General features: G+C 41.3%; 1 protein-coding gene across 2 annotated transcripts in view; it reads left to right on the forward strand.

The window, feature by feature from the left end:
* Pcca (propionyl-CoA carboxylase subunit alpha) overlaps positions 1 to 24,129 on the forward strand; it is a 343,795-nt gene that overhangs the window by 310,544 nt on the left and 9,122 nt on the right. For both annotated transcript variants that reach the window (XM_031361748.1, XM_031361749.1), the window contains one exon: positions 19,944 to 20,084. In XM_031361748.1, coding sequence (XP_031217608.1) covers positions 19,944 to 20,084 — 141 coding nt within the window. The remainder of the gene's footprint in view (positions 1 to 19,943; positions 20,085 to 24,129) is intronic.

The raw sequence follows: 24,129 nt of genomic DNA on the forward strand, positions 1-24,129 counted from the left end.
ATGCACACAAGCCCTCGTCTGTGGGTTGTTTTGTAACCTATGTGAAAAAGCTTCATGTGACTTTGCTGTTGTTTTCATTTCTGCCTTTTAAAAAGCAACCAGGTATTCACAATAGCAAGAAACAAATTCAAAATTTGTACTTATGCTCCTAATAGAAAAAAATGTAAAGGGTAATTTACCAAAAAGAAAGCAAAGAATGGAAAAATGAAGTACTGACTCATGGTAGACAGCAGCAGTCTAATGTAGACACAGGGAGGCATGAGGGGCTGCAGTAAAGTGCTGGCTCCACAGGAAGCCCTCGGCTTAATGCTTCCCTTTGTGCAAACTCATTTGTAACTCTGATTTTAAATCTCCTCAAAATGTAAACATTTATGTTTCCCTGTTTTTGTTGTTTGTTTGTTTAATTTTGTAGCATCTGGAGATGGAAATCAGGGCTGCTGCTAGCCATGTTAACCATCACATTTAGGAGGACAACCATAACAAAGGTTTGTCTGGTCTTTGTGTTGTGGTTAGGTTCCATGGTGTTGCTGTTAGGAAAATGGGGCTTATGTAGTTCTAGTTGTGAATCTTTTAGTAACTGGTGTGAAAAGGCATCATGAAAAAGACCAGGTAGTACAGAGGCCTTATGCTAGTTATGCCTGAAAACTTGATTTTGGATTGGGGGTTGTGGCGTAGTGATAGAGTGCTTGCCTGTATATACATGGACATAGGGTCTGTGTCCAACCCTGAGAGAAAAACCAAAAAGGCAGTCAGTCATCTTCCTGGGTTGGATTAAAATCTGCATTCCATCAGAGGCATTAGAAATCCATTCCTATGGGGCTAGCGAAGGCTCTATATATCAGAGTCCTATATATCAGAGTTTAGGTACTTGACACAACATAAAATCAAGGCAAATACTGCTGCCTATAATCCCAGTTCTAGGGAGAGAGATACAGGGGATCCCCAGGACAAGCTGGCTAGCCAAAACAGCTAGAATTTGAGAGCCCCAAGTTCAGTGAGAGACCAGGCCTCAATAAAGAGTATGGGAAGCACTGAAGGAAGTTAGCCAAGGTCAACTTCAGGCCTCCAAATGTATGTACAGTTAGATACATGTATGTGTGTTCATACACATTCCAACATGCATCCAAATACACACACACACACACACACACACACACACACACACACACACAAATACACATATGCACACAAATAAAGAAGGAAAACCAATAGTCCCATAGTTGGATAGTGGGTATGGTCATGGATACCTGTGATCGCAAGATGTCAAGATGTGGATGCAGAAAGGTCACTTATTAGGGCCAGCCTGGCCTTTGTCATAGCTTCTATAGTTAATGCTATTAAATTATTGCTATAGAAAAGGCCAGCTTCTGGGACAGTATTAGAGATGGTATTTGTGCTGGCTAGATTTATGTCAGTTTGACACAAACTTCAGTCATCTGAGAGATGGAAACATCATTGAGAAAATGTCTTCTTATATAAGATCAAGATGTGGGCAGGTCTGCAGTCCCTGGCTGGTAGTCCTGGGTTCTATTAGAAAATAGGCTGAGCAAGTTATGGGAAGCAAGTCAATACACCTCCATGGCCTCTGCATCAGCTCCTGCCTCCAGGTTCTTGTCCTGTGTGAGTTCCTCTGATGGTGAACAGGGATGTGGAAGTGTAAGCAAAATAATCCTGTTCCTCCCAACTTGCTTTGGTCATGGTATCATGGAAGCAGTAGGAACCTTAGCTAAGTGAGTGCTACTAACTGGTGGCAGTGAGTTTCAGTGGGACTAACTACAGGTTGCAGCGCCAGCACCATGTATGCTCCCTGACAATCTCATGAACCTGTAGGTGTTTAAGGCAGAGGCAGAGCCTCATTCAAAGCCCATGAGAACCACCCTTTCTTATGAGGCAGGGGAGAGCTCAGAGTTCTTTTTTGCTTCTCATTCATGAGCTCACAATAGTGCCAAGATGTTTTACTGCTCTGCCGTCCAGTTTGTTGGGTTAATTTGGGAGACAGTGTAAGTGACCTGGAGCCGTGCCAACTTCCAATTAGCACTCCCTCTAACCACTGATTTCACTTTAAAAGTAATTACTGCAGATGTCCTCAACGACCCTGAACAGCATCCATGCTCTTAATCCCACAGATAGTTTTCTCATCTAACACAGAAATTTTTATCTTAGGTTTTTAAGATTTAGCTGTAATTCTTAAGCTCACTTTAAAATAATGTCAGACTTACTATAAAAGTCACAAAATTACAACAAAGGCCATCCATTTCACTTTGCCCAGAATGTGGACCATGTGCTGTGGTTGTTGCTTTTGGGTATTGGTTTTCTAGGTATCCATTTAATCGTGTCTGTCTGTCTGTCTGTCACTCCTTTCACTCTGTTCCATTCTAAAGTTGCTAATAATACCTCTGTGCTTCTTCAGTACAAGAAAAACTCCTGTCCAAAACAGCATGGTGTGGCTACACAGTTTTGAATAGAAGGAGATAACAGTATTATTACAGTATGGTTGTCTAAACTACAAACATTTTCAACTTTGTCAGTTTTCTCACTATAAAATACTGGCTTAAAGTCAGAGAAACAAATGTCTCTTCTGGTCCAGGGCCTCCTTCAGAATCACCTGCTGCATTCTGTCCCCCACCTCTTTTTTCCTGTCGTTATTTGTCCAGAGCTGTCCATCAGTCCTTCTGGCTTATAGTTTTGATACTTTCATTTGTTTGTTTTGTTTTTGTTTCTTTGAGATAGGATTTCTCTGTGTAGCTCTGGCTGTTGTGGACCTCACTCTGTAGATCAGGCTGGCCTTGAACTCAGATCCTCCAGCCTCTGCCTCTGGAGTGCTGGGACTGAAGGCTGTGCCACCACTGCCTAGCCTGGTGTTGACACCTCGGTTCTACACAACCAGGCTACTGTCAGGAAGCTCAGTACTCATACCTATCACACTCCCAGCACAGCACTGTGACTACTTGGCTGAGCTGGTGTTGCCAGGTTTCTGTCCTGTAAAATGAACAACCATTCTTTTCTCAGTTTATAGCAAAAGGAATTGGTACCAAAGCCAACAATTCCAATTTAATATTGTTTTTGGTCTGCTTTTTAAAATATGGTCCCATATACTTCAGGCTAGTCTTGAACCTGTTACATAGCTGAAACTGGCCTTGAACTCCTGGTCCTTATACTTCTGCATCCTGAAATCTGGGATTATAAGTCTGCATCACCAATTAGTACAAAGTAATAAGGCCAAATACAAGATAAACAGAGCCAGCATAAGCCCAAGAGCCAGGAGGTTGGTGTTACCACAGGAGTTTAAGAGAGTTGATGGACTCTGACTGGAGAAATGACTGTAAATTATTCAAAGGAAAGTTAGAAGGACAGTTTAGGATAGAAAATTGTGAACTCAACCACAGGACTATGAAACTACCTTTGTGTGCTGTGGCAACTACTGTCATTGGCAGCTTGCATTCTCAGATCCCGTAGGCACCCAAGATGACAGCACTTGTCTTAACAGGATTGGAAGCAAAGTCTGTGCTCTTCCAGGATCACTAAGACCCTTTTATCTTCAAAATTTGTAATTCTCAGTCCCCTAATTAATTCAGAACCAAAAATAGCCACAAAGTGGGGAATTAAGTAGAAAATCCAAAGTATTTGATGATCACAGAAGTGACATCATTACAGTATTTAATGATCACAGAAGTTACATCACTACAGTATTTGATGATCACAGAAGTTACATCATTACCGTATTTGATGATCACAAAAGTTATATCATTAGGATATTTATTTCTGTTACACTGAATAATTGGTTTTGTTTTTAACAGAGAATAAGAATCATCTTTGCAAAACTTAAGTCACTTTTCCATTTACATTTTGAGTGAAAGGGGCTGGGGTTGTGGTTCACAGGCATAGAATTCCTGCCAAGCCTGCATAAGGCCCTGGGCTCCACATGGCAGTGAAGACTAAATGGAAGGAAGCAGGGAGGGAAGGACCAGTGAGCCCAGGACTTGGGATGGTCAAGGCACTACATCAGGTCCCCAGCACTAGGGAGGGGGTGGAACTTGAGAAGTAAAAATCAAGTGACAGAGAAACAAGATATTTGGCCCAGCATCTTACATTTTGTTTCAGTGGCAGCAGGTTTCAACTGCCAAAGGTCCTTGGCCAGGGAGAGCTGTAGAATGTGTGAGGTTCACTGTAAGTCCATGCTGAGTCACTTCCTCTGCTCTCCTGTCTATGATATCATCCAAAAATGTGCACATTACTCATAGGTTACCTTATGAACCTATGTCTAAATTTTGATGATTTCGAGACAAAAATACATTTCAAAAGAATTCAGCAAGGAAAGTTCCTAGACCTGCTGAGTTTCTCCTTGTGAGGAATTGCTGGGTATGAAAGCTCACTTTAGCTCTTGGTTTTTCAGCATAGACATGTTTATAGACAACTGACCTTTGTCCCTTCTAGTATAGATGTGTATAACTTGGTCAAGAAAAAAAAAAATCAGAGATCCAAACAGGTTATTGCTGTTTAAAAGAAGAAAAGATAGTCAGATAAATATAAAACACACACACACATACACACACACACACATGGGATCATGGGATGAGGTGGGATTTAGTATATCTGTAATGTGCCACCCTCATTTCTCCATTTCTATTTATCCTATAAGGAGACTCTCCATGCCCTCACCCGAGGTAGGAGTCTGCTTTCTGTCTCTTGGGTTTCCTGCTGTAGATGTTTCATAGGCATTAAATCCCACTCTCTGTGATTTCTGCCTCACTTCTTTTATTTGGAATAATAGGAGGTTGACTGGCATGAGTCAGCAGTGCTCCACAGTCTCCCGATGTAGACATCCTTATTCTTTTTATTGTTGTTGTTTGGTTTGAGACAGTTTTTTTCTCTTGTGGCCTTGGGTGTCCTAGAACTTGCTGTATAGACCAGGCTTACCTTAACTCTGCCTCTGCCTCCTGAGCACTGGAACTAGAGGTGTATACCACGAAGTCTGGCTGGACAACCATATTCTTAGTGCTTAAGATTAGCTATTCTCTATCCAGGTGTTTTAGAGTGATCATTGTTGGCATCTGGGCTTGTGGGTAGTTTATCATCCTCTGTAATATCTGCATATGTATTAGTTACTTTTCCTTGCTGTGGTAGAAGACTATGGCCAAAGCTAACTAATGGAGGAGTTCATCACAGTAGGGAAGGGTTAGCATCAAGTGGGTGGAAGTGGAGCAAAACTATAAACCCCGAGCCTCATACAACCTCCATGCCTTGATAAAATCTTCAACAATCCAAACTCAGTCTCTAGTTAAGATCTTGTCAGGGACTGCAGAGGAGGCTTCCGTCAGCAGAGCAACACTGATGATAGTTCATGTCATTCCCCAAAACAATGAGTGATCTGTGGTAATAGCCAGAGGTTTCTGACTAAGCCATGAAATTATGCCTGTGTAGACTCTGCTTCACATAGAACTAACTGCTTCGATAGATGTAAGTAAGCATCAACAGCCTGTGTAGGACCTAAGAAGGTCAGGAAAGATTTCTTTCCTAGTTTGCATCTATGTGCCCATAGATGTTAGAATGAAACTGTCTTTTCACTCTGGTGTTTGGTAGAATGATAAAAGCTTATACACTTGCCCTTGTTGTGTGTGTGTGTGTGTGTGTGTGTGTGTGTGTGTCGGTTTGTCTGTGTAAGAGATTAACAAACTGTTTGTAGTACTGTTGGGTTGCTGAAGATTTTCATTGTTGATAGACCACTAGGACACATGACTTCATCTCTTCGTTCGCCTCCCCTTCGTTCCACTCATGAAGGATCAGCCCTTGTTCATGCTGGAGAGCATGTGTTCCCAGTTGTTCCTAGTTGGTTGAAGTCACTGCAGACATATTTGTCCATGGCATCCAGTGACACAGAGAAGACAAAGCATAAATGTTTGTCATTCTTCCTCATATAAAGAAATTGTAAATACACTTGACCTTAAAAAATTTTATTTTCAGGACTGGGGATTTGATAGCTCAATGGTAGAGCCCCAGAGTTTGGCCCTCAGTATCAGGGAAGGACAAAGGAAAAAAAAAAAGATGTTTCTAGTTTAGGTTTCTTTACACTTTTTCATGGGGACAAGGAATTGTCTCTAAACCAACTCTAGGGTAGACTTTGCGAGGACAGTTAATTCACTCATGCTTCTTTTAGGGAGGAGAAACAACAGATTCTCACTCCCTCAAAAAAACAAAACAAAACAACAACAATGACACAACAAAAACCAGACAGTACTTGGAATCTACTTTTAGAATTCAGTCAGAAAGAAGTTCCCTATCCAGGGAAGAAACAACAACAGAGTTTCTGTCCTAATACACCACAGACATGGATGACGACAAATGCCATGTGGGAAAATGGAAATTTTCATTCTTGATAATGATACTGAAAACACAGTATAGCCCAGCCCCGCCCCTCAGCTGTGATTCCTTCCACTTCCTGTGGTACCTTCTTCAGAATGAGGCAAGCCTAAAATGGATGCAGTTACCAGATGTTGTAAGACTGTGGAGCAGTGGAAACTCAGACTGCGGCAGGCTCAGGCCAGGAACACTGCTGATCTAGTCCTCACATTGGCTACCTTGGTTGAGCCAGTATTCTCAACCAAGGTGTGATTATCTTTCTTTAATACTAAAATTTCTTTTGACAGAATTTTTGCTGTGTAAGATTGTGTCACGTCCCAAGGAAACAAGACACTCAGTATTTCTGCCTCCTCTCAGCACGTCTCGCCCACTCTCTTACCCTAAACCTCTCCAGCTCAGGGTGCGGGGCTTCCCTTCCCTTCCCCAGCTGCTGAGTCCATGTAAACCGGGCGAGTGCTGTCTTTGCCTCCTGGTTCTGGGCTCCTCTCTTGGTCCACTCGTCCTTTATCCTCTTCCTTCTCACTTCTCTTGTCTCTCATCAACCCCCACCCTCAGCGTATGTTCAGTCCGTATCCTTCCACATGCCTCTTCCTCATGTCAGCAATAAAACCTTCTCCTCAATCATACTTTGGAAGGGTGCTATCTCATTGTCATTCCCTTAGTATAACACGGTCCATTCAGTTAGTATACAGTGGTCTTTCTGTTCAGTTAGCATAACGTGGTCATTTGTTCAGTTAGTATAACATGCTCATTCTGCTCAATTGGTTTAAGTCATCATTCTATTCAGTAAGTATAACACGGTCATTCCCATTGAACACTGAAGTTATCCTTCTGGTTTCTCTAGGACTTTTTTTTTTTTTAAACCTTCCTTTATAATTTTTAATAAACCAGGAGAATGAAGGAACAGCCCCTAGTTGCCTGTACAATTAGTAGTTCAGCTTACTTGAAATTTGTAATTGTTTAGTCATCCAGAACCTGGCTTTCCAAAACATACTTTGACCACAGTGCTTTCTTTCTTTGGGCTACTTCTGGATTAAGAACCTTCGGGTTCTATGCACAGATTTCCTATCCTAATTTCGTCTTTCTAATGTTTGTCTTCTGACTCAGGGACAGCAACATGAAGGACACAGAAACATTGATAAGGTGGTAACTATATACACCAAGCACTTCCAAAGCTCAGACATAGGCAAGACTGGCTCTAGCCTACTGGCCTGCTGGTGCAGGTTTAGTTTATAATCCCAGTGATCTGGAAGAGTTTGAGGCAGAAAAGTAGAAAGTTCAAGGACAACCTGAACAACTTAAAAAGATCTTTAAATACAAAAAGGTGCCTTTAATCTCAGCACTTGGGAGGCAGAGGCAGGCTAATCTTTTTCAGTTCAAGGCTAGCCTGGGACAGTCAAGGCTACATAGTGAAACCCTGTCTTGAAAAAAACAAAAACAAATAAATATAAACACGTTAAAAAGGACTGAGGGCTCAGCTCAGCAGCAGAGCTTGTCAGAGAGGCCTGCTCTGCTGCAGCATCTGACGCTCAACTTCTTGTGACTAGCAGCTTCATTCAGCTGAGCATGGTTGATTCTCAGGTTCTGCCTGTGATGTACATTCTAGACACAAGGGACATTGCCATGCACACTTTGTGTGAAGGCGGTATCTGAGGTATAAACTTCAAGGAAAGTCAGTCTCTTGCCTCTGCATTGTCGCCTGGCACCCCAAACTCAGAGGTGGCCCAGATATGTCCTCATACTAGTGTGCTAGGAACTCACCAAGATATCATTTTCTTATAGCTAACAAGAGAAAATTCAGACATTGCTTTCTGACTTTCACCAATGTTCTAACTTCTTAGCCTAACCCTGGCTTGGAATGTTAAGTCATTCATACTAATAGCCTCCAGCATTGTAAGGCATTATAGCTTACAGAATGGGAGTAATATCCCAGGACAAGATCAGGTGAAATCCTCATTCTTAGTCAACATAGACAGGCTATATTAGATTTGCAACTGAATCACTCCTAGGAACTAGCTTGGCAGGTGTTCCCCACTGCTAACCTCTGCTGGCCCAGAAAGACAACATAGTTGAAGAGCTTACCCACCTAGTCTGTAACCAAGGAACTGAGGAAGAGTTATCTACACCTGGCTTTTAGAAGTCAGGTGACCTTGGTGTGTGGGGGTCGTTTTGTCTATGTGACTTCAGTCTAGCACTAGGACTGGAGGAAGAAGGACTTAGACTCACATGCAGGACTAGCACTAGAACTTAGATGGGCCAGGACTCAGATTCATGCACCTGCATTCCCCCAGGCCCAGAGTGCTTGGGCCCGGGGGATACAGCACCAGTTCAGAAGAGATAGCTGCTACTTTAGACCCAGTATGTTTCAGATAGCCTCAGAGGTACCTCAACTGTTGAGCTGCCAGATTTTTTATTTCGTTTTTGCAATGATTGTAAAAGCCTCATGTCATTTTTAAAAGAAATACACTCAGATTTTACACCACTCGTGTGTAGTCTGTTTGTCAAAGCCGAATCCCGTGCCCACCTGGCCAGAACCCATCGTCCCGCAGAATAGGACATGGCCCTTATTGACTTAGTATTGACTTATATGCCTTATCCACTGATACCTCAATAGCTTTATTCAACTATACTGATAAGAGTTAGATTTGATTGGATAGCTATTACTTATAGATGGGTCCAGAAGCAAATAGTTCTAAACTCTGGGGCTAAGTCTTTCTGCAGTTACTTTGGGCATTTGAGACAGGTTAGATTCTGGAAGTCACTAAGTGGTGACAGTTTATAAAGTTACAGTTTATGTTGGTTGGCTATGAGATAAACACGTTCCTCTGAGAGTAAAGAGTAGAGTATAAGGACAGTGTTGTTGCAATCAGACTGTTGTAGATATTAATAAAAGCTCCAAACTGAAGGAAAGAAAAGAAAGCAGATGTGTGTCGGGGGATGGGGGTGAGGGAGTCAGTACACCTTTGTGAGCTCCTAAGGCAAAGGCAGGAGGACCACCTCAAATGTGAGGCCAGCCTGGGCCACATAGTGAGCTCCTGCCTCAAGCAGGTGGGAGAAGAGATAAAATGGGGAGGGAGAGAAGGAAAGGAAAAGGCATGTAAAGTAGAGCCTGGGGTTTAAATGCAGCCTTGAAAGAGGTGACAGAGTTGAGGTAAAACAGATCAGAGCCTCAAAGTAAGATTGTTCATGTAAGAACTGCCTTGATCTTCAGGACAACCTTGTGAATTAGTATCATGAGTACCCACAATTTGTAAGTAAGGATCTAGAGACACACAGTTTCACAGTCCTGAGCTTCTAAGCTGTGGAGTTAGAGGTTGAAACTCAGTAGTGCTGAAGATGTGAGAGACATTATGTCATTGTTCCCACTACCTCCTAACCTAGAGGGCTCCAGAAGGGCTCAATGTAAAACCTGCTCCCAGTGGGTCAGTTTTTAACAGTATCCATGGGTATTGATATTGCAGCTTTGCACAATGCCTTTTCTGAATGGCCAGGTTATGGTGTTTGAGGCCAGGAACCATGTTCCATATGTATTCTGTACTCTGATAATGCCCAGATAGGCCTTTTAAGTAGTTTTAAATGAACAGATTGTACTGACTTTTCCTGTAGTTCACCATGTGTCTCCTTAGGGATCTAAGGATCATACAGCCCCACACAATCCCATCAAGGCACTCTTAGTGTTATAGAGCCGTATTTTGTAATTTTTATTTTAGATCGTCTTTTAGAAGTTGTATGCAGTATTTGAATAATTTAATATACTTTTGTTCACAAATTTTAAACCATAGAGCAAGGACTAAAATTAAGAATCTGTGTGCTTCCATTTACAACATGAACAGTTTTGTCCTGTCTCATTCTGGGTAATCAGAGATGTTTAGACAAGAGATTGGAAAGAATACCTGGTGTGTAGTTTTCTGCAGGCACTTGCTGGGTGCTTTGAAAATTGTTGTCAATTTAATCTCTAACACTATCATACAAGATGTTTATTATCATGGGGCTTCAGAGGGTGGCACAGCAGTTAAGAACACTTGATGCTTTTGCAGAGGACCCATGTTGGATAGCTCACTACTGCCTGTAACTGCAGCTCCAGGAGACCTGATGCCTTCTTCTAGGTTCTGTGAGCACCCATACACACATGCATATAAATTCATAGCCTTTTAAGAAGATGTATAATCTTGATTTAAGAGAATAAATTTTTGTCTGAGAAATTAAGATTATTTGGTCAAAAAGTTATCATTATAAGAAAATTTTGAGACAGTCTTATGTAGCCTCACTATATAGTCCAAATGACCCTGGACTCCTTCTGTCTCCATCTTCCCAGTGCTGAGATTACAGGCATGTGCCACCATTTTTAGCCAAAGCTAACATCTTTTCCAACTCTCCAATTCAGGTTTATGGAATGAGATTCCACTTGCTGCTATTATGTTCTGGGACTTCATCTCCTTTCCCTTCCATATCGCCCACAAGGCTTTGCAGGTCTTGTCATACTGTCAGCATTGTATATGTACAATATACCCCACGTGGAATGCCAACCAACCATCTACTGACCCAGGCTGGGCTTAGAAGACGTAGTACATTATGACCTGCACAACTGCTAAGCAATCTCACTGTGGGAAGGCTTGTGGGGGTGTTTTCTGATTTGATTTTTTGGTCAATGGGATTATATATATACAATCATCTCTGGCAGTTTTTACCCTGCCTTGATACAAGCTAGTTGGATAATTTCTGTCAAATATAAGCCAACATTTTATCCTATTTGATTCTGAGTTTCTTCAATGAATTTATAATAGTGAAAACTTTTTATTATTTAAATCATCCACACACAGGCCAGAGTGCTGTTGAAGAGGCCCAGCATTGGCTTCATTCCCAGCCTCTGGTGTTGAAGAATTGATGGGGGAAGGAAGGCCAAGCTCCCCATCTGTTTTCCACAGAGTCCATTTGTTCCACATCCTGTGATAACAGTACTCTCACTTGAGATGAGCAAAGAATTCAAATAGAAGAGAAAGTGAAGAGAAGGGTGGGGACCATAGCAAAAATGGTACACTTCCCTACCTATGTGCCTATTTACATAATTGTGGTTTTTTAACATTTCCTGTACTTTCCTGTAAGTTGATGCTGCCCTAATTACAGATTTTCAAGAGAACAGTTCATTGTACCCCAAATTACAGAGTGCTTTAAAAAGGTACCTTCTTACTGGCTTACCAACTACCTTATAAACTCGTAATTACATAAAACAATTCACGGTAAAGAATGAAAACAGCTTGTACTGTTAACAGATGTCAGTATTGTTACATAATTGAGTACAGCACTTTCAAAGATCTATAATATTTTTCTTGTATAAAAAGAAAACCCTGGTTCATTATAGTCATAATGTGTCACATAGACTCCTGATCAAACAGAAGGCACATGCCCTGATTTGGGATTCTGTACAGTACACTGCAGCAGACTTGCCTTTGTGGATGGGAAAGTACCACTTACTTTAGCACATTGCCTTTGTGGACTGTGCACCTATTTGTTAGACAGCCTCTGGGCCCCTGGGCCCCTTTATCCTCTGTGCACCTGCATGTGGGGCTTCCTAGTACTGCACACTAGGGGTCTTTGTCCTCAGCAGACTAGTAATGTTGGAAGCCTGCTAGGTGTTCCTGGGTGCTCCTCACAGAGGCCTCTCTGTGAGCCTTAGAAGCTTAGGAATGGGGTAGGCTCCCCAGCAGAGGCACTTTTCCTTTCCCATTTTGTGTGTAGACAGTGAGTGATTTCAGGAGCCAGAAAAGCTGCCTCACAGGAGCTCAGCAGAGAAGTAAGTTCCCTTTGGTGAAAGTGCTCTGGATCTAAGGCTTAATCTTCTCAATATGCTTTCTAGCACAGTTGTTAAGGGTGAAAGTTGTTTATTTTAAGACTGTGGAAATGGATGGAAGCTTGTGATTACAAAAACAAAAGAGAAAAGAAAAAGACTTGAGTTTTATGTTATGGATGGGAATCTCTAAATAGGCCTCTCCAGAGGGAATTGTCTTCTTTACCTCAAAACCAGAGATACTTTGAAGCTATCACCCCACACATTCCATCAGAGAGATTATTTTTTCATTACATATGTTGTCTCTGTGTGTGCATACATGTGTGTGTATTCACATGCACCCTGGCCTGTGTCAGAGGACAACCTGAGGTTGCTTCTCTCCTCCTAATGTGTAGGTCCCAGAGATTGAATTCAGGTTGTCAGTCCTGATGAAAAGCCCCTTCAGTCTCTGAGCCATCTTACCAGTCCAAGTTGGTCATGTTACCTTAAAGAGAGTTCATTTCCCTAAGGAAGCCATGCCCTTTTAGGAAGAATTTTGAAAAACGAGTTCCATGTATTTTGTTTTGTTACAAGTGTTCTTCCTGCCTCTATGTTTTTTTTCCTCAAAAAAGACAAGGTTATTGTCCTCTGCCCTTGTGATTTCTTTTTTCTTTCTTTCTTTCTTTTTTTTTTTTTTTTTTTTTTTTTTTTGGTTTTTCAAGACAGGGTTTCTCTCTGTAGCCCTGACTGTCCTGGAACTCACTCTATAGACCAGGCTGGCCTCGAACTCAGAAATCCACCTGCCTCTGCCTCCCAAGTGCTGGGATTAAAGGCTTGCGCCACCAATGCCCGGCCCTTGTGATTTCTTAGTCACATTTATGGGTATAATCAAAAGCTGAAGTTTAGGCCTGGTTTTGTAGTTCAGTGGTAAAGGATACATATACTGTACACAATGCCAGCAACAAAAAATAAAATAAAATAAGTAAAATAAAATAACCAGAAAACCAAATCAAAACGAACCTGAAGTTTGGAGACCACTTGAAGAATAAAAGCCTGACTGTTTCTTGAGTGGTGACTTCCAATGGGAAGCCATGTGCTATGTGACAGCAGAGTGCTGGGGTCAGCTTATGTCACAGAACAGTCAGATACTAAGTGGCTTTCTGGTGGTGCTAACTGCATTTTTCAACGAGAGTAGCAAGTGCTAAGTCAGAAACCACATCATTTTTCTGTTACATCAGTATCACTGACCCTGAAGCGTTTGGCTCTAAGGTAACTCTGGAATTTAAATGGATGAGACACATGGGCAGGCCCTGAGTACTGCCTCTGGGACCTGGCACTAAGTCTCAGCTGTGATGGAGGAAGGCCTTTTTAGGACACTGTAGTTTTGTTTGTTTAAGACGCAGCTCAGGTTAGCCCAGACTTGCCTAGAATGTGTAGTACCTGCCACTCCAGCACTGTTTACAGGCCTGTGCCATTTTGCCCTATTAGTTTCCTGATACTTTGCAATTTTTTATCCCCCATGGCTTTGGAGATCAAACACAGGGCCCTATGGATGCCAGATAGACAAGTGCTGTACTACTGTACTCTATCTCCAGCCCTATTCTGATAATTTTTTATTCTGTTGAACAGGACTTTGATGGTTCCTTGTAGGCTTTTCTTAATTTTGATGATGTGCCAAACATTAAACTACTGACCCTAACCTTCCGATGCAGGCGTTGTTAGTCCTAGATAGATATATAGGGCTACTTTATGATAACAGGCCAATGTAGCTGCTGGAAAAGTAGCTCTGGCTACTCTCTCCAGGTTTCAGTTGTGGTAACTTAAGCCAGCTGCCCCAGTTCCTTGGGACATCACTTGATTGTCTTACAAGTTAAGACAATATTTGTGTTTCAGGAGGCTGCACTTTATACAGTGTTTCTGAATTGAGCTTTTGTGAGAGATGCCAACTGTTACTGGGAAGCAGAGACATTGGACTACTAACTAACTGATCTACATTTGCTCTCTGTGTAAAATAGTGTTACAACAGTGCTAATTACTAAGCATCTGAATTGTAAAAAAAAAGTGCACAGCAGTAATTTGCACCTTAAAAAAGTGAAAACACACACAGGGCACATGCTTGATTTATGAACTTCCCAAGGGCATGTTTAGTTGTGGCTCACTCATGGCTTGACTCTTGTTCAGCATTTGGTTTCTGTGTTTGTGCTCTCTAGACCCTAGAAAGAGCTGTTAGTGAGAGTAAGGCATTTAAACAAGGAAGAACATTTGGAGACAAACGATTGGTGCTATTAGATCAGTATGTGCTTTTTTATTTATTTGTTTTGCTAGTTTTAGAACGGCTAGAAAAAAAAAATATCGCCTTTGAAGTTCCTTCCTAAGATGTAGAGTTATGAACTGTGATGGCCAGATTTTAGGGTTCTGCGGCTCTAGTTACAGTATCAGTGGCAGATGATCATGTTCTGTCTGATTCATACTGAGTCCACGCATCTGTGTAATTAGCCTGACAGATCTAAACCAATTTAGTTTTTTTTTTTCACCCTCCTAATATGGAGAAGAATTTCAGGCCCTCAGAAAACTTGTGCTTTGTTTTATGGATGGGTCAGAAGCACATGCATCAAGTAATTTAGAAGGGATGATCCTTAACCATGAGTTGTACTTCAAATATCCTAACCAACCCAAACATTCTGGAATTTATAAATGCATTTTCAGATTTACTCAACATACTCACTATTTGACAGGAAGAACTCTTAAAAGAAATTTGTGTTTATAAGAAGTTATTTTTTTCTTTCTTGTCTATTGCTGTACTTGAAGGATTCCTGCTCAAAGGCAGAAAACAGAGGTTTCAAAGGAACCTTGTCTCCATATGGTTCTTTTCGATAATCCCTTACCCTCCATCTTCAGCTCTCATTCCTTTGCTTTCTTGCCTGTGGCTACATTTCTATCTCTGCATCAATTAGCACAGTGATTTATACAACAAGCAAGCAGTTTAGAGGTAATGGTACACAATTAACATCTCATTCCACCATAAAGGGTATGCTAAACACCCCAGTCATTGCTTTCTCTGCCTGGAATTGAAATAAGTGTTTGTCCTAATTCATAAGCTATCTGATGTGAAGTGGGTCCGCTTTGTACTGCACTACACCATTAATCTAATTATAGATAGCTGCAAATGAAGTGCTGTCGGGGCTGGGAGATTGAAGAAAATAGCCTTTTGTCATTTAGCATGACTCTGTGAAGCAGGATCACACTTTATAGGGTAATGCTGCAAAATGGAAATCTCAGGAATATTGCTGCCTGTTGCATCTTCTCTAATTACTGCAGCATTGTAAACACAACTGGGCGCTGATACAAATAGAGCTGTAGCTATGCTGTCATGTGGGTTGTAGGAGAAAGTCCTTCGAGTGCTGTTGGATTAAATGATGCATCCTGATTGACAGCTACCTTGAGACTGCACTGATGGAGTTGTCACAGCACTATGCTAACAGGCTGAGCCACCACTGCAAGCTGCAGGAAGCCTGAGCTGAGACTGGGCTGGCCGGGTACCGGCCTGTTGCTTTAGCTGCAGCCTCCTCCCTTCACCTTTGTTACTGACTGAACTTCGATGAGGAAGCCACCAGCTCCTGGTCTGTGTGTTTTCAGTATGTTTTGTGGCAATTTCTCTTTCAAAAGACTAGCTGATAGGCTCCGGGTTCAAGGAGAGAAACAGGTGCAGTCCATGGCTCAGAATGTTGTTTCTTCTTGTGTAAACATGTGCTTTTTCTACAAAGAACTGGGGCAAGGAACACACAGATGGCTTCTAATTTCATGGAGTGACTTACATTATAGCTTATGGTTCTCCTGCCTTTCTGCTGAACTGGCATTTTGAAAAGACACTCCTCATCTTTATCATTTCCAAAATATTAGTGCTGATTTTCCCCTGACTGACTTAGGGAAGGAGGTCTTTAGGGAACCATGAGTCAGTTAGCTCATATCTTATAGGTAGAAGATGAGGCTTATAGGTAGAGATTGAAGGAGTGAGAGTGGGTGAGGTGGGGTATGGGGTGAGGAACTTTGAATAGGAATACAGCCTTTGAAAAATGTTTCTGCCACCACACTTAGGAGTAGGAGGGGGGATATAGTTTTTGCCCAATGCTTTGTAACTTCGAGTTTTCCAGATAATTCAGAGAAAAGCTGGATTGTTGATCTATGACTCTAATGTTAACTGAAATGGGCAATAGCTGACATAAAAAAATTAAATCAGTTATGGAGCTCATAATTGGAACTGGAGGAATGAGTTAGAAGGAAAATTGGAATTCAGCCCTTCTCTAAGAGAAATCTCACAGGCTCTTAAACTGCAGCTGAAGGCCATGTAGAGCAGACTGGAGTTCATGTTCAAAGGCCACACCCTTGAATCATGGCAACTCTGTGTATGCGGCTTGTAAAAATTACCTTTATACCTAGAGAGACTTTGGAAAGGCATTCACAGACTTTAAACTCCATCAGGGGGCCTGCCTCGAGTACTGGACAAATAACAGAGCCCATCAGGTTGGAGCTGATCATACCCGGATGGAGTGCTTCTTCTCTGTCCAACGGTGCTGACTGAGGAGCGTGCATATAATTGATAGATTTAGGCATGTTCTCCCACAGGTGGGCAGTCTGCTTGCAGGATGTAGCAATCAGCTGAGCATATCGCTCTGGAAACCTCTCCTGTTCCACCCTGCACTCTCTCCCACAGCCACACTGGGTCCTATGCTGGTCCCATGGCCTTCCCCTTAACAGCTTACTGTGTGCAGAGTTCTCACTATGCCTCCCATGTTTGCTGTTGATTCTTCTTTCTTTTCTTTAAATATTTGGGTGACATTTTCTAGTTAGACATGTTTTTATTATAGACACCATAAAATGGATTTGTTTGGAGTCTTGGCTGAGGGCGATTTTACATAATTGGGTCAAATACCTTCCATGATTATCATATTTGGGTTAAGAGCAGCCATCGAAGCTGCTCCCAGAGACAGCCTGTTTTCTAATTTACCTGGTGAGGTGGTTTTAAAAACCAAACAACTTTCCATTCCTATGATGGTAGTTTGGAGACAGCTTCCCTAAAGCCAGTAGAGGGAAGGGGTTGTACTCCTGAGTTCAGAGCTAACCACCCTCCTTTATGGAACCTTTTCACCACACATTGGCTCTCCTAGATCTGCACAGGATGAAAGACTGTCATTTTTCATGATTATACTTCTCTCTGATAGCAGTCAGCCTTTAAAACATCAACACTGTGCTTCACATGAACACATGCACACCCCTGAACTTACACAGACATTTTGCAGACTCTGAAAACACTTAAGTGCCCATCATAGAAACAGACTTGAACTCTGCTATTGCTAGAAAGGCCCTTTCCTAAATCTTCAGCTAGCTAACTGCACGTGTCCCCAAGAATCTAGAGAAAACAATGAGTCCCAGTTCAAATGCTAACCTCTGTAAGCCCTAGTACAGACTCTGCAATGCCCCCTTTCTGGAGAGGAGGTACTAGAAAACATCTATAGTTGTCACTAAGATGGGACCATATGGTGTACCAACTAGGCCTGTTGAGACTTTTGGCTCCATGTACAAACTGCAGAGCTGACAAGAGGCTGTTTTAAGATGGCCTGTGATAATCAGGACAACATCAAAGGTAACCTTAAGAAGAGTAGCTTCTCTCTTCTCTTTTCCTAATCAGAAAGGTCACTTCTAAGTCATCCATGTTCAACAAGACCTCTCCTGAGGCATTTATTCCTTGTTATTTTTCACTTGTGATTACAATAAGTCATTTATTCCTAAACAGATTTAAGAACAATAAACAAATACAAAAGGGAAAGGAACATCTCATCAATAACAAAGGCTGTGTCTGAAGCACTGAGTTTTGGACTCTTTTACATCTCTTTCCAAGCAAAGCAAGGGCCCTACAGAGAAAGGAATTTAGAAGATATGAAAGTTATAAAAATAGTAAGGGACCCAGTTTTTGTCAGGATCTGGTCCTCTCAGCAGAAATAGCCTTAGCACTTTGTTCCCATTGAGGCTAAGTTGTGAGATAGCTGAATTATTGGTTCCTAAGCCTATTTGCTGTGGTGAAAAGCTGTTAAATCGTATTCTTGGTATATACTTTTCCTAAATTCAAGGTTCATATTTTGAAGTTAAAGAAAACCAGGGGGAAAACAGATCTGAATGCTACAGTGAAAACTAATCCCTAGAGTAGAATGCCAGTTGGTCACATAGTAGTATCACCTCTGGTGATGCTGGCTAGAAATGGAACCCGCCTGGTGTACACGTGCCTCTAGTGTTGCTGGACTTCCTGCCCAGTCCACACGTGCCCCTAGCACTGCCGGACTTTCTGTTCCAAGGGAGATAGAGCACAGATACTAAAACTGTGCAATTTGGCCCAATTATGTCCCCCCTCCCCAAGGATTTAATGAGGGACTTGGAAGTACAATTCATGGGTGATGAGTAGTCCCTCTGCCCAGGGTGTCGTTAGACTGACAGCAGCTTGCTTTTCCCTTGCCACTTATGACTCAGATGAATTTTAATAGGAGCAAAAAGCTTTTATTTGTGCTGTAATTTCACTTAAGGATCATATCCTTCAGAAACTGGCAGACACTTCTATGTCTTGATTGCAAAACACACACTCAGGAGTAAAGAAACATCTAGAAGATGTTATTATCCAACCTGTCACCTTGTCGAAAATCTGCTTGGAACCTAGGCTATCAAAGCTTTTCTGTGGGGCCTCCCCCCACCTGCTCTAAATAGGCCCTGTAAAGAGCCACTTGGAGATTGCCCCTGTCCCCATGCAGAATCAAAGTGGGAATCAGATTCTGCCTTAGCCTCCCTGCTAGCATGATGCCCTCAGGAGGCTTTGAGTTACAGCAGCTTTCCTCCAACAAAATGGAGCTGCCCAGTGGGTGCTGTTTCTGTCTTCCCCAGAGAGTCGGGATCTGGTGGGAACCAGAAACCCAGCATTGGCTCAAAGCATTTTATTTTCTGTTTAGATAGAGCAAATCGTGGTTCATATATTTATCTGGGATGATTCCTGTCCAGTAGGTGTTGTCTTTATTAGAAATGTTATGATTGACTAGACTTATTGACCATCCACCTTTGCGAGCCACCTAGCAAAGATGCCATGAAAACTGCTGTGCCTGGCATTTTCCATGTTTTATAAATCCTGGTGCTATCATATCTCGGCCCAAAAGATATTCTCATTATATCTTGTCTTTCTCCTAGCTGTCTTGTCATATGAGAAAAGGCTACATGGCAATGTGCCTAAAAGGAAAAACATTTTGATGTGAATATAACATTTTATGTCACTGAGAAATATTTGAATGTTAAGGACTTTTCTTTTTTTCTCAAAATGAACACTGAAGCCTTTGTCTCTATTTAATAATCTACCCAGTGTAGCTGAATCAGAGGTGTGGGAGGTTTGCGATAGCAATCTGCTGCCATCTACCGGTGTGCATATAGCGTCACGGTAGCCTTTATTACTGAGGCTGAGGGACTCCTGGGATTTGGTTCCTCTGCTTTGCACTCACTCGCTCGGCAGTGCTCCTCAAGCAAAATCCTTGCTGTTTCCTTTACAAAGTTCTGAGACAGTTTTCTTAAAGATCTACGACACTTTTTATATATCATTAATTAATGAGTAATTTCTTTTAAAAACCTGGCTCAGTATGATCCAGATATGAATAATGTTATATGGAAGGTTTTAGAATGTTTGACTTTAAAGGATATTGTTGTAATTTTAATTTAAAGCTAAAAGCAGATTTTGAATAAGTACTGTCTTAGAAGATAAGTTCATCATTTAACCTCTGTTATTCTTTTCTCTTTCAAGTACAAAGTACACATTTTAACCAAACTTGCTGCAGAACTGAACAAATTCATGCTTGAAAAATTACCCAAGGACACCAGCAGCACTCTGTGCTCCCCGATGCCTGGAGTGGTGGTGGCCGTTTCTGTCAAGCCTGGAGACATGGTAAGAATATTTCTGGGTGAGGGATATGCTGGGCTCAGACTTCCCCTACGGAATAATGGCACCGACAAGATCATGCTCCCAGTGGCCTCTCCTACCCCACGGGATGCTCATGGAACAGTTGTGCACTCACTCTGTCTACCTGTTTTACATCTGAGTTGTGTGGTGACAGCGCCTCCTCCCAAGTGGTGGTGGGGGGAGGGAGGGGCATGGAATAGAAATGAGGACAGACATTCTCTTCTTTCCCAAATTTCTAAAATTTACATTTACTTTGCATTGTTCCTTATTCTCTGGCCCTCTAGATATGAAGCATGCTTGAAGAATTCATGCCAGAAAATAACCCTGACAGGGATTTCTAGATGCAGGATTTTTGAACTAAATATCTAATTGGAAAGGAGAATTAAGGAAACCTTAATCCTATAATCTGTTCAAAATCAGCCTACTCTTGTAAGGTGGAAAGAGAACTTCAGAATCATAACTGGAAGCTTTATTCTTGACTTTTTAACAGTAGCGCTATGTTATACCCCTTATCTGCTCAGTCCCAGAACCTGCTGTGGACAAATGTGTAGGATACATACATTTTTTTAAAAAACAATTAGTTGCTTAGAAGCAAAAGTAAAAAATGATTGAAAATGCAACTGGGAGGTTCCCAGAGGCCCTTAAGTACTTGTATTTTTACTTCTATGCAGGAAAGTAAGAGCCGCTTTCACTGGCTGTGTGCTAATTCTACTGTGGATCTGATTGAAGCCACTGAACTTTGCCTAATTTTCTTTAATCATTACATTAAGATGGCACCTGATTTTCTTAATACAAATAGAATATCATGTTAACATTTAGAAAAATCCATGAAGGTGACATTGGTTTCTGGAAAAATACAGAGTAAGAGCGATCAAGTTGGATTATTTTAAATCATTAGTCCCCAAATTAACATGAAACTGGGAAATTGACTTAAAAATGGCTTCCCCTGGTGATGCAGGAGAGCTATCGCTTTTGTAGAAAACCACAAAGGGCCAGGTAGCCCTGTAACTGCCTTCACTCTGAAGGCATGGATGTTCCTACATGAGGCCGTGGTAGGCAGTGGGGGAGGTAAGGTGTGAAAGTTAGAGGCTGACTGTGGAGTGCTCTGGGGCTCCCCGTGTTTTCATACAGGATTGGGGGTGAAAATGGGCTCTTCCCTGGTTTTGGCATTAACAGGCACAAATGCACACACTGTATTATCAGATATTATCAGAGCACTCAGTGAAATCTTGTGTCTAAATGTGCAGGCTAGTGAGCTGTGAAGCTTTTTTTTTTTTCTTGTTTTTTTTTTCTTTTTTCTTTTTCTTATTGTTGTTGTGGTGGTTCAGTCTATACTTTGGAGTTTTCTTTCTTTTTGTTTGTTTGTTTTGTTTTTCTGGAAGTCACCCAGTCTATATACTGCCAGCCCAGCTTGCCAGTTCTAATTGTGGCTATAATTAGAACATCACATTTGTGCTTTTTTTTTTTTTTTTTTTTTTTTTTTTTTTTTTTTTTTTTTTTTTGTCCTCATAAGAGGTATTTACCTTCAATCCTAGTTTTCTGACATCTAAAACCAAGATGGGCAGAAGGTGTGGGTCAGCTCTTGCCTGGGAGGCTGCCCCCATTTGCTCCATCCTGGCTCTATTTACTCACTTATGATTGCTTAACTAGTAAGCAAGGCAGTACAAGTGCAGCCTTCTTGCCTCTTAGTAAATATAGTCTTCTGCCATTATTGTTGCCCTTACTACTTTTCATTCTGTGGTCAGCAAGTTTGCTTAGGAAAAGCCAGTGATCAGCAAGAGTCTAATTAAACCCAGTCATACTTGACAGGGAACTCTCAGATTAAAAGCACCCATCATTAATTCAGTATGGCTATTGGAGAATGGCTGCAGAATGTGTACAGAGAACAGGGCCTGCTGTAAGTTCTCCTGAAGCCAGAGTTCCTGGGCTTCAAACTTACCTTCTTTATAAATGCTGTATGTCTGTGCATGTAGCTGGCTGGTCAGGTGCAACACACATCTTTTTATTCCTGGAAGAATTTCCTTCCATAGTCTATGCTGTTAGACTATGGTACTGTGGTAAAACTGTTTTCTCTTGAGTTACTAATATTTGCAAACAGGGTCCTGAACCACAAATACTGAAACTGGACATAGGGTGAGGAGTGCGCCAACTCCTCCCACAATCTCTGCTTGAAATCAGCAGTCACAATGCAAGGACCTCTCCTTGGACTCACCGTAGAGAATTTAGTGAAGCTGTCAGAAGAAATGCTAATGCTGATTGTAACTGCAGTTCTGCAGAAAAAATGGCTGAGGGCCGGTCGAGCAAGCTAAGAGCTAAGGGAAGCTCCACTTTACCAGTGAAAGTCAATCATTTCTGTATGTTCTTAGGAAAAACAACTGAAGCCATGAAAGCACTCTTGATTTTCTTTATAGTTTTGTTCACAGTTTAAATTCCCACAACCTGTAGCTTTGTACTGATCTTTTAAGAAAACTTGATACAGAATAGTGGGTCTCCTTTGCATAAAATTCTAAGCAACAAATCTCAGCTGCCTTTCAAAAGCTTAATAATTTGAAAAGTATTTTAAAAACCCGAGTAAAAGAATTTGGGTGATTGCATAGAAGAGATAAATGACTTCATAGGGCTTGCTATAGGAAGGTCTAAGAACTGCTTTATTTAAAACACTTCCCCTGCTTTAAACACCAGAGTTGAAGTGTTTTATTCAAAATAAATGAAGTATTTATTCAAAATACTCCTTTAGGATACACACAGCAAGAGTTCCCAATGCTTCCACCTACTATTTAATATTAAGTGCAGCAGCAATCACTTCCTAAAAGGTGGTAGAGTGGGATCTTCAATGTATGTGAAAGGGATGCTAGAAAACAGTAAGTCGCAAACAAATCACAAATTTAATTCAGAAGACAATTGATAGAACAGTTTTTCTAATCCCTTTCTGTTTGCCTTCTGGAAATACTTTTACAGTGATCATCATTTTTATACAAAAACATGTCTACTTTTTTATTGATATAATGCTAAGCATATACTATAATACTTATTTCACAAAATGTTTTGACTTGAGTTTTTAAAAAAAACTTTTATCTTTAACAAAAATATTAAAAATAAATTCCTAGCGTATGTTGGTGTCATACATGTGTGCTGTAGGTTAACATTAGACTATGTTGTTACATTTATTGCAAGATTTTTCCCTTTGTCTTTAAAGAATAAAATAAAGCTGTTATGAGCATATTTGTTTCCTTAGCCTTTTGATATTAGTCATAAAACAATAAAAGTTAATAAAAAAGAACCAACCCAAGATAAGATTATTTTTAAACATTGCTTTTAGTTAAGGTCCTTTCAAGCTATATATATTCAGATTGTGTGCTCATCTAAATTTTGCATGAGAAATAATTCCCCTTCCTGCTTCAGAAAATTAGGGAGACACAAGCCAGAAGACTCTTTACATCTCTGTCTTATACGTAAGTGGCCATTGCTGCTTTCATTGCTGTTTTCTTCCCCCTCCACCTGTTCACATTTGCAAGTCAGCTAATTTTTGTGGGCCCCAAGATGAGGCCACTTCACCTGGTCCCTAGACTGGGACTGGCATTTAGCAGAGTGTAGTTGAGGTTTGTGACCATTGCTTTTTTAGACAGTGCCTTAGGCAGAAAATGAAAGCAGCAATAATATTGCTACTATGTACGGTCTTTTCTTCATTGTCTGTGCTTCTCTTAGGGAGGGCTACCAGGCAGGTGAGTGACCATGGACCAAGAGACAAAAGACACAGGTGTCTGCTGGAGAGCTTCAGTTGCTACCCCCTGTTGTCTCCAAAGCTCATACAGTTGAGTCTGCAGCCAATCTGGGGAAGGCACACATGAACTTGGCAGATGTCTTTTTCACTGCTCTAAGAACAAGCTTTGAAACCTCTGAAGGATTTAAGCATGCTAAATGAAAGGAATAGGTTGGGCCTCAGGATACCTGTGTTCTGGTGCTTCTCATAGCCCAACATTCATTTCTGCCTTTCTCTTGCAGAGGAGCCAGGCTGGCTGTTGGATAGATT

This window comes from Mastomys coucha, unplaced genomic scaffold (genome assembly GCF_008632895.1).
Source record: "Mastomys coucha isolate ucsf_1 unplaced genomic scaffold, UCSF_Mcou_1 pScaffold9, whole genome shotgun sequence".
NCBI classification, from domain to species: domain Eukaryota; kingdom Metazoa; phylum Chordata; class Mammalia; order Rodentia; family Muridae; genus Mastomys; species Mastomys coucha.